This window comes from Gigantopelta aegis, chromosome 5 (genome assembly GCF_016097555.1).
Source record: "Gigantopelta aegis isolate Gae_Host chromosome 5, Gae_host_genome, whole genome shotgun sequence".
Classification (NCBI taxonomy): domain Eukaryota; kingdom Metazoa; phylum Mollusca; class Gastropoda; order Neomphalida; family Peltospiridae; genus Gigantopelta; species Gigantopelta aegis.
The window spans coordinates 5,907,106-5,918,683 of NC_054703.1; the positions used below are offsets into that span (position 1 = coordinate 5,907,106).

Sequence of the window (11,578 nt, forward strand, 5' to 3'; positions counted from 1 at the left end):
TACACAGCCTGGGACTGTCTTTGATATGTAATGGTAATCTCCAAAATAGTACAAAATAGTACACGTGCTGGTACTGTCTTTGCCATGTAATAGTAGTCTCCAAAGTAGTATACGTGCTGGTACTGTCTTTGACATGTAATAGTAGTCTTCAAAATAGTACACGGGCTGGGACTGTCTTTGACGTGTAATAGTAGTCTCCAAAATAGTACACCTTTACCATAGTTTGACACCCAATATTTCGTGCTGGGGTGTCGTTAAACATTTATTTATTCATTCATTCATTCATTCCAAAATAGTACATTGGCTGGGACTGTCTTTGAAATGTAATAGTTGTCTTCGAAATAGTAGTGTCCTAAATAGTATACAGACTGACACTGACAGTAGGGCTGGGACTGTCTTTAACATGTAGTAGTAATCTCCAAACTAGTAAAATGACTGTGACTGGCTGGGACTGTCTTTAACATGTAGTAGTAATCTCCAAACTAGTAAAGTGACTGTGACTGTCTTTGATATGTAATAGTTATCTCCAAAATAGTATACGGACTGGAACTCTGATATATAATAATAATCTCCAAAATAGTACACAGGCTGGGACTGTCTTTGATATGTAACCATTGTCTCCAAAATAGAACACGGGCTGGGACTGTCTTTGACATGTAATAGTAGTCTCCAAAATAGTACACAAGCTGGGATTGTCCTTGAAGTGTAAAAATAATCCCATAATAGTACACGGGCTAGGACTGTCTTTGATATGTAATAGTAATCTCCAAAATAGTACATTGGATGGCATTGTCTTTGACATGTAATAGTAGTCTCCAGTCTAGTACATGGGCTGAAACTCTCTTTGATATGCAATAGTAGTCTCCAAAATAGTAGAATATCTGTGTGGTCCTTGTCTGACGCCATATAGCCGTAAATAAAATGTGTTGAGTGCATCGTTAAATAGAACATGTCCTGCCGTCCTTCCAAAATAGTACACGGACTGATGCTGTGTTTGATATGAAATAGTAGTCTCTAAAATAGTACACAGGCTGGCACTGTCTTTCATACTCCTGGGCTAGGGCTGTTTGACACACTTGTTTGTCACTGGAACTGGATTATTTTACATATTTTTAGGTTCTGGGGACGTATGTTCGTAGAATATAAACTGTTATACAACTCACAAACACAATCCTTTATTTTTGAAAATATCAGGCGAGTGATAAATTACTCTCCTCGTAAGCTACAGGCGAGTGATTTGCATTCCATAGCAAAATTCTTGAGTAACCCTGCACATCTTGACAAAAAGAACGTTTCAATAATCATTGAATCAGGCTGGCTGGGGTTAAAACAGTTTGTACCCAACAACCAGCGGGAGTCGCACTGTTGGCATATTTATAGGTGGATGATAAAGATCGCTGCTTGAATGAAAGTAAGATGAGTTGGTCCTAAGGTCTATGGCACACCTTAGATCTCCCAGACATATTCGTTGATTATTAATTAAAAAACCAAAAAAAAAAAAAAAAAACCTACCGCAATACCTTCTTACTATACGGGAGAATGAAAAATAGTACAGAGAACCTCTAGAGTCGTAACAAGAGCAGATTACTCCACATTTTGTTCAAGTCATAGATTGTTTCATGATCCATTTACTGGTTCTCTTTCAGTACGTCTGTTCATCCTACAACTTTGAAGATACATCAGTAAATGTTCATTTCAGTTGATGTTAATCAGATGAAAACGATAAATGTCCTCTGTGTAAAAAATATGTCTAACAGCGACAATAGATTTGTCGAATGTGAGGTCTCGTGAAACATTGTGAAAACAACCCTGATCACGAAGAACAAACATATTCTTGTGACAAGCCTTTCAAATGTGGAATATGTATCTGTTTAAAGTGTTTCTCTCACAAGTGTCACATTATGCAGCATATGAGGATCAACACGGGTGAAAGTCCGTATCAGTGTGAGGTGTGTTGGAAGAGTTTTCATCGGAATAAGAACTTGAAACAGCATATGCTGATTCACACTGGAGCTCTTAAATTCAAATGTGAGGTGTGTGCAAAATGCTTCTTACGTAATACTAACTTAAAACGACATATGTTGGTTCACACTGGTGTTAGGAATTTTAAATGTGAGGTGTGTGTGAAGTGTTTTTCACATAATGCCCAGTTGACACGACATATGTTGGTTCACACTAGTGTTAAGAATTTTAAATGTGATATGTGTGTGAAGTTTTTTTCACACAATGCCCAGTTGACACGACATATTTTGGTTCACACTGGTGTTAAGAATTTTAAATGTGAGGTTTGTGCAACATGTTTCTCACAAAAGACGAACTTAAAACAACACATGTTGTTTCACACTGGTGATAAGAATTTCAAATGTGAGGTATGTGCAAAATGTTTCTCACAAAAGACAGACTTGAAGAAACATATGTTGGTGCACACTGGTGTTAGGAATTTCGAATGTGAGAGATGTGCAAAATGTTTCTCACGGAATTTTAACTTGAAACGACATATGATCATTCACACTGGTGTTAAGAATTTTAAATGTGAGGTGTGTGTGAAGTGTTTTTCACAAAATACCGAATTGAAACGACATATCTTGGTTCACACTGGTGTTAAACATTTCAAATGTGAGGTTTGTGCAAAACGTTTCTCACAAAATACCAGCTTAAAACAACATATGTTTGTTCACACAGGTGATACAAATTTCAAATGTGAGGTATGTGCAAAGTGTTTCTCACAAAAGACCGACTTGAAACAACATATGTTTGTTCACACTGGAGTTAGGAATTTCAAATGTGAGAGATGTGCGAAATGTTTCTCAAGTAATCATAACTTGAAACGACATATGTTGGTTCACACTGGTGTTAAGAATTTCAAATGTGAGGTATGTGCAAAATGTTTCTCACAAAATACCAGCTTAAAACAACATATGTTTGTTCACACAGGTGATAAAAATTTCAAATGTAAGGTATGTGAAAACGGTTTTTCAAGCAATGCCAACATGACACGTCATATGTTGGTTCACACAGATAATAAACCTCTGACGGTTATCAGCTGAAACGCTGTCTGTTAATCCATGTAAATGAGAAACTTTTAACAAGTTGAAAATGCACAAACTGATTTAACATACAAGACCATCTTGAAGTGCCTCCTGTCTGTTCATATTAATTACAAAAGTTTGTGGCTCAGTAGTAGTGTGATGGGTGATGGGATCAACACTCGTCAGACTGGTTTAACATACAAGACCTTGTTGAAGTGCATCCTTTCTGATCATATTAATTACAGAGATGTGTAGCTTAATAGAAGTGTGATGGGACATGGGATCAACACTCGAGTCTAGATCTCTTCATATTAGTCGGACCTATTTCAGGTTTTATCAAACGACACCACCTGCCCATGTTAATTAGAGAGATGTGTAGCTCAGTAATAGTGTGATATATATATATACTGTCAAACCTGTCTTAAGCGGTCACACATGGGAGTAGATGAAAGTGACCGCTTAAGACAGGTGGCCGCTGATTACAGGTTGCGACATATAGTCTTTAAAACATGTTGTCGTTTCATGTTTTAGCGTCTGCACTGCTAATTAATGGATGTGTGCTTCAAAGTTTACTATAAATAAACTTTAAACATGTCGCCTCCTTCAGGAAAAACTGCAACTGGAATGTATTAAATTAACCGTTCTCAACACGTTTGTTTTCTCTTTCCATTTAATTGTTTAATTTCTACTTCATGTGGTGTATTGTCATAGTAAGTGAATCTACAAATGTCAAGCGTAGCCTGCCCAGAGGCAATTAGATGCTTTCCACAGTCATACTTTCTTAATTGATAGACAGTAGAGATGTTGGGACTGAATGGACACTAGTATTCCTGAAGGTGTGAAGATCGATTATTTGCTGCACCGTATCGCTGTTGTTAAATATCACTCTTGTATAATAGTAAACATTCACTGTGGCCGCTTAATACAGGTATTTTAGAAATTTGAGATCCGATTTGGGTGCCCGTTGGCCGCGTTAGACAGGTGACCACTTATTGCAGGTGCATTTACGTTATAAATCGTTTGGGAGGGACAAAAGTGGCCGCTTAAGGCAGGTGACCGCTGAATACAGGTGGCCGTTAGGACAGGTTTGACTATATATATATATATATATATATATATATATATATATATATATATATACACACACACACACATACACACATGTATGTATGTATGTATGTATGTATGTATGCATGCATATATATATATATATATATATATATATATATATATATATATATAAATATATAGATATATAGATATAGATTATCTACATATATAGATATATATGTATGCATATATCAGTGTTCTAGCTAGGATTTTGATGGGTCAGGGCGCTAATTTAATTGTAGGGCATTTTTAACGCAAAAATCTTATTTTTGAGGCAAGTGCTGGATATGATCGAATATTTTACATTCATAAATATCATACATGTATATGTAGAAATATCTATGCTGGTTTTAATTTACTAAACGTTTTTGGAGGGAGGGGGGCAATCAATTTCTAAACCGAAATTTATTGTTCTTAAATTTGGATGTTTGATGAAACAGTACATTCATCGCCGAATGCAATATTATTGTACTAATATACTAAATATAGACACTATTAAAAAAAAATCTCGTTCCAGCCAGTGTAACACGACTGGTGTGTGCCGTGGCATGTGCTATCCTGTCTGTGGGATGGTGTATATAAACGATCCCTTGCTACTAAAGGAAAAAAATAGCGGGTTTTTCTCTAAGACTAAATTTTTAAATTACCAAATGTTTGACATCCAATAGCCGATTATTAATAAATTAAAATGATCTAGTGGTGTCGTTAAATAAAACCAAACTTTGACTATTAAAATGTTTTACAAAAGGTTGGATCACCTAAAAAATCCTATTCTTTTTTCTATTATATATAGTATTTATACCATTTAATATCATGCCCTAATGTAATTTAAAATAAATAAATGAAATAATTAAAAGAAATCAAGAAATGAAAAAAAGAAAGAAAAGAGAATGATTAGAAATAAATAAAAAGAAATAAAGAAATAAAAGAACAAACAAATTTAAAACATTGACATAAAGATATATAATGTAACAAGTTGCTCACTGCATTTAAATGCAGGCATGCTTTTAACAAAACACAGTTATGCCTACATAGACCAAATAACCAGTGTTGCTAGTTTACTCTGTGCCATATTATAAAGATGCAATCAATGTGTCATTGATAAGGACTACTGACACCAGTTAAAACTATATGTTTCTTGGTCTGGGTATTTGCAACGGCAAAAATTACTTTAAAAATTTCGCATTTGACGTTCTGTCGAAGTTTATCATGATGGCCTACTTTCAGCTAGGTGTTTGCTAGGTGGTGTGTGGTTGTCTGCGTGACGGTGTGAGGATTACTTCGCATTCAAGCTTTGTAAGACTGCCTGTCCGCTCATCTGCAGTTATATCGACTAACAATAGAAGAAGAAAAAACATACCACGTTACAGCTATCGGCTTTCACAACTGGCCAAACAATGTATTGTCAAAAGTTTTTTAGTTGGGAATTCAGACTCGTAACAACACTGTACACGCTTTGACAGAAAACAAGATTTTGTATTTTTATTTGACAATGAATTAGGGCAGGGCGGCGATAATCAAGGGCGGTGCGGATACAAATACTACAGGGCGGCGCAAAACGCGGGCAGGGCGCAGCGCCCCTCTATTTATTGCTAGCTAGAACACTGGATATATGAAACATTAATAAACAACTCCACTTGTCTTAAATATATATATGTATTTGTTTACACTTTAATACGCCTTTCACCCGTTTTTATGGGCTTGTCAGTTGAATGAAGATGTGACGTCCTTTAAAAGTAGTGACGTCACGACAACTATAACAATATGTACATTGATCACTGTTACATTCATGTCCTAGTATATAACACTTGAATAAAACACATTGTTATTGTACATTTATATGCCTTTGTAGTATATACGTATGTATGTATGTATGTATGTATGTATTGATGTATGAATATCTATATATTGTATGTATGTCGAGGTTGACTATTACATACATAGATATTAACGCACTGGCGCAGGGGATAATTAAATCCTTTCTGGCCTCACAAAGTGTCCCATGCCGTTGCTGGGACTCGAACCTGTGGCACCGATTCGCCTGCAAATTGCAAGGCTAACCGCGATACGCTCTGAGCTATCGAAGCTTATCATGATGGCCTACTTTCAGCGTAGTATATACGTATGTATGTATGTATGTATGTATGTATGTATGCATGTATTATTATATACGTATGTATCTATGTATGTATGTATGTATGTATGTATGTATCTGTGTGTGTGGGGAGGGGTGGGGGACTAGAAGGATGAGTCGTGTATTACTTATACTTAGGGATTAAACAGAAATTTAGATAAACTATTTTAGTGTCATTTTATGTTGTTAATAAGATCTAGGAATGTGACGTGTCTACCGGGTTAAACTATTTTAATGTCATTTTATACTCTTAATAAGATCTAAAAATGTGACATGTCTAACGGGTTGAGCTATTTTAATATTATTTTACGTTGTTAATAAGATCTAGAAATGTGACGTGTCTACCGGGTTAAACTATTTTAATGTCATTTTATGTTGTTAATAATATCTAGAAATGTGACGTGTCTAGCAAGTTAAACTATCTTAATATCATTTTATATGTTAGTAAGATTTACAAATGTGAGCTATAGATATGTGCACCAACTATTATGTTTTCTGATAATATTGTAAGTTTCTAATCTGATCATAAACACTTTTTTTGCATCAAAATGATATATTAATAAACATCTGATTTAAATATTTTCACTTTTTGTGTTTTATACCAGTTTAAAATGTACAGTTTACATAATTGTTTCTTGTGAAGTAATAACAAAGATTTCAAGTCATGATAAATGGTCGTGGTGATATTTGTGGCTTCGCTATGACGTTTGATAGCTGAGCTTGTATAGGATTTTTACAAAACCTGGTTAACTCACCTTGCTGCCAGCTGGCACTCTTCGTATGCAGATATTTCCGGCAAGTATGTTTTAGACACAAACCATGGCAGTGTATGGCAACACTTTTGCATGATTAGCGGGTAATAAAGATAAAAGTGTGCGAGACGTAACTCAATGGTAAAATGCTAGTCTGATGCGCTGTCAGTCTGGCATCAATACCCTTATGTAGGCATAGACAGACCGCATCAGGCGAGAACCTTACTACTGGGCTACGTCCCGCTCCTTGTAATAATACGGTCTGTTAGATGTAAGCGTGTCTCAGTTTCTCAAATACTAGAAACCCTAACCACTGGACTACGTCCCAGTCCTTGTGATAATACGGTCTGTTAGATCTAAGCGTGTCTCCAATACTAGAAACCCTAACCACTGGGCTACGTCCCGCTCCTTGTGATAATACGGTCTGTTAGATGTAAGCGTATCTCAGTTTCTCCAATACTAGAAACCTTAACCACTGGGCTACGTCCCACTCCTTGTGATAATACGGTCTGTTAGATGTAAGCGTATCTCAGTTTCTCAAATACTAGAAACCCTAACCACTGGGCTACGTCCCACTTCTTCTGATAATACGGTCTGTTAGATGTAAGCGTATCTCAGTTTCTCCAATACTAGAAACCCTAACCACTGGGCTACGTCCCGCCCCTTCTGATAATACGGTCTGTTAGATGTAAGCGTGTCTCAATGTCTCCAATACTAGAAACCCTAACCACTGGGCTACGTCCCGTCCCTTCTGATAATACGGTCTGTTAGATGTAAGCGTATCTCAGTTTCTCCAATACAAGAAACCCTAACCACTGGGCTACGTCCCACTCCTTGTGATAATACGGTCTGTTAGATGTAATCGTATCTCAGTTTCTCCAATACTAGAAACCCTAACCACTGGGCTACGTCCCGTCCCTTCTGATAATACGGTCTGTTAGATCTAAGCGTATCTCAGTTTCTCCAATACTAGAAACCCTAACCACTGGGCTACGTCCCGTCCCTTCTGATAATACGGTCTGTTAGATGTAAGCGTATTTCAGTTTCTCTAATACTAGATTAGCAGCAAGTTGTCTGTTGTATGCACACACATGCATGATAGTACATACCACAACCTTTGTTACATAAGTTGTAGAACACTGGCTGGAAGGTCAAATGATCCAATGAGTCCACCAACGGGGATCGATCTTTAATTGCGGATCAGGCTACGGTTTGCCCTATATGGACTCTAGTGTGAAGGAGTATAAAGTGTGAAGAAGGTATTTTAGAAATAAATATATCTCTATATTTCATAGATTTAATAAACTTTTATGATGTTTGAAATAAATTATACCACTGCTCCCATTCTGTCTTGAAATCTTCATAATTACCATTTTTATATAAGATACATTTTTCAGTTTCCAACTTTTCTTTAATTATAGTTTTTAAGGCAGAGAAGTCAAATGTTTTTATGGAATAAAAATAATATTTTATGTTAATAATTAACCAATTTATTGCATATATATTTGTTTTTTTTAAGCAGACAATTTATTGCATATATATTTGGTTTTTTAAGCAGATCCAAAATGGCAATATGTTTATCTATAATTATGCACTCTTCTATAGTATTGAATATCCAGTTTGTAATATCTTTCCAAAATTCTTTAACATAACAACACTCCTAAAATAGATGTTCAATTGTCTCTGGCATACGATTACAAAAAGTACATTTATCTGAATTAATATAATGTATTGTATATAGAAATGTGTTAGTAGCGAGAAATCTGTGTAGAATTTTATATTGAAACCAAGTAAAGTTGTATCTCTAACGCATTTATATGGTATATTGTAAAATATATTCCATTCTGCTGGTGAATAACAAAAACCTTTATTTGTATATTTTAATTGAGACTTTGGAATGGCTTTTGTGTAGTATAACAATATATATATTTCTCTACATCCTGTTTTGTCTTTAAGAAGTTGTTTTAGCTTGTAGGGGTAGATTGGTTTTTCGTTTGTAATTGACTCGTTTATTTCATTATTATATTTTCCATATATTCCTATGAAACATTTCACTGCATTAATTAAAGAAGCATACTCTAGAAAATTTGTTTTTATATTACATTTTGCAATAAAATCGTATAAATTTAGAAATCCTCCATCAGTATTAACTAAATCATTAATGAAACAAACTCCCTTTTCTGCATATTTTTTAAAATAAAAAATAGGCTTCTTATTTATTAACATTTTACTGTTAAACCAAATGTTTATACCAGATATATCGTTTTCATTTTCTATTGGTTGTTTACATTGGATGTTTCGCCAGCTATCTAGAACGTCTTCCCAAAAAGGGTTAGTCATATTTTTAATTTTTAAATTAATAAAATGATCACCATATATAATTAGTTCTTTGATCGATATACCTGTAACTGACGAGAAGAGACATGCCAGTTTTGTGTTGTTTAAAAGTAACCTTCTTATCCACGTTGACTTTAATGATGTTATAAACGTAGATAATTTAATCATTTTAACCCCCCGTTTTTATGGTCCTGAATTATAACATCTCTTTTAACTTTGTCAGGTTTATTTTGCCAAATGAATTTGAAAAATCGCTTATTTAACTTTTTAACTAACTGTTCTGACGGGGATGGTAGCGAAATTAAGAAAAAATTTTTTTTTGTAATATTAGTGATTTTAAAGTTGCGAGTCTGCCTAATGGTGTAAGTTTACGGGCACTCCATGCTTTTAATACAATTTCCATTTCTTCTATTTTTGGCTCGAAATTATCTTTAATAATATCTTGTAAATTTAAAGAGAAATTAATACCTAATAAAGTAAATTTAATAGAATCCTGTGCTAACTTCCATCTAGAATGATGAAACACTTCTTTTGAATATTTTTCCCTGCCTATCCATATTATTTTGACTTTGAATAATTTAGCTTCAGACCAGATATTTTGCAAAGAAATCCAGTGTAGTAAGTGTATTGTACAGGGAATTTGGGGATCCATCCAAGATAAAGGTAGTGTCGTCGGCATATTGAGAAATCAGGAATTCTTCTCCATCAATATGTATACCCGTAATGTCTTTATTATTACGTATTAAAATTGCAAGTATTTCCGCACATATTACAAATATGTAAGGAGATAATTGGTCACCTTGCCTACAACCTCTATTTAATTTAAAACCTTCTGATAAGTGTCCATTTTGTATTACTGCTGAGACAGAATTTTTATAAAATGTTTTTATCCAGTTTTTAATAGAAGTCTTAAAATTAAAAATATCTAAAGCTTCTTGAATGAAAGACCATGATAGAGAATCAAAAGCTTTTTCAAAGTCTACTAATAGTAGTTGACCTGGTATATTTTGTGTTTCGGTATATTGCATAATGTCATATATTAAACGTATATTTTCGCCTATGTATCTCCCTTTTATAAATCCAGTTTGATGTTTTTCAATAATTTTATCTAAAATGTTTTTTTATTTTTTTATCCTGTTTGCAATACAGCCTGATGCTATTTTATAGGTGCAGTTTAAAAGTGTTAACGGTCTCCAATTTTTAAGAAATTGCTTAGATTTATTTGGTTTTGGAATACATGTTATAATACCTAACTTTTGCACATTAGACATTTCTTCGATACTATAACTGAAATTAATAGATCTAACTATTAAATATCCTAGTTCCATCCAAACATTTTTTTAAAACTCAGCTGAGAAACCATCTGAACCCGGACTTTTGTCATTTGTCATACTTTTTAGATAAAATTAAATTTGTGATTACGTTAATTCTCCTTCTAATTTATTTGCTTCGTCCTCTGATAATTTTTTTTTTTTTTTTACACATTGCTTAGTTTTAGCCCGCAAACAATAACTGATTCTGTTTATTCTCGGCAAATTCAGTGTCACAATCTGACATTCGAAATAGAACTCTCTCATTTGGGTTATTTTTCCTTTGCTATTTGTAATGCATTCTGCGGAATACTTTTTAGTAAAATATTAATATTTATATAAATAATAAATGCTTCACGTCAGTTACTACAAATTGTTAAAAAGGAATGCTGGTCAACTCGCTCCAAAAACAGTTCGCCCCAAAACCATTTCGCCTCCTACCAACTTGCCCCCAAAACGTTACCAACTCGCTCCAGTGTTGAGATAAATCGCCCCTGGTCCAATTTTAATGTCGGTAAATAATTGACAAAATTAAAAATGGACGTCTACACCTTAGTGTTCTTCTACTTATTAATATTACAGTGAAACTCCGATATTACGACCTCTTATTAAAACTGGTTTTATATTAGGGAGATCGTAATATCGGTTAAACAATAAACTATTACAATGAAATATTTTACCGACGTTTGTGAGTTTGTCCATTGTTTCCTTAAAGGTATGATCAGCTAAAATACATTTCTACAACTCAAATCGTACATTTCGTTCACATTATAAATCGTATGGACAGTGAGAACGAAATCTGTAGTCGGGTTTCGGCCTCGATTCTAGACTGAGCACGCATTAGCCGTGCACTTTACCACTCGGCTATGTCCGGGCCACGTCCCGCCCCAAACGGTCCTTGGATCG

General features: G+C 34.5%; 1 protein-coding gene across 1 annotated transcript; it reads left to right on the plus strand.

The window, feature by feature from the left end:
- Positions 1–1,652: 1,652 nt before the first annotated feature.
- LOC121373842 (zinc finger protein 708-like) lies at positions 1,653–3,653 on the plus strand. Its single transcript, XM_041500616.1, has one exon. It carries the CDS (start codon positions 1,902–1,904, stop codon positions 3,045–3,047), a length of 1,146 nt encoding a protein of 381 aa, XP_041356550.1. The 5' UTR covers positions 1,653–1,901; the 3' UTR covers positions 3,048–3,653.
- Positions 3,654–11,578: the final 7,925 nt, after the last annotated feature.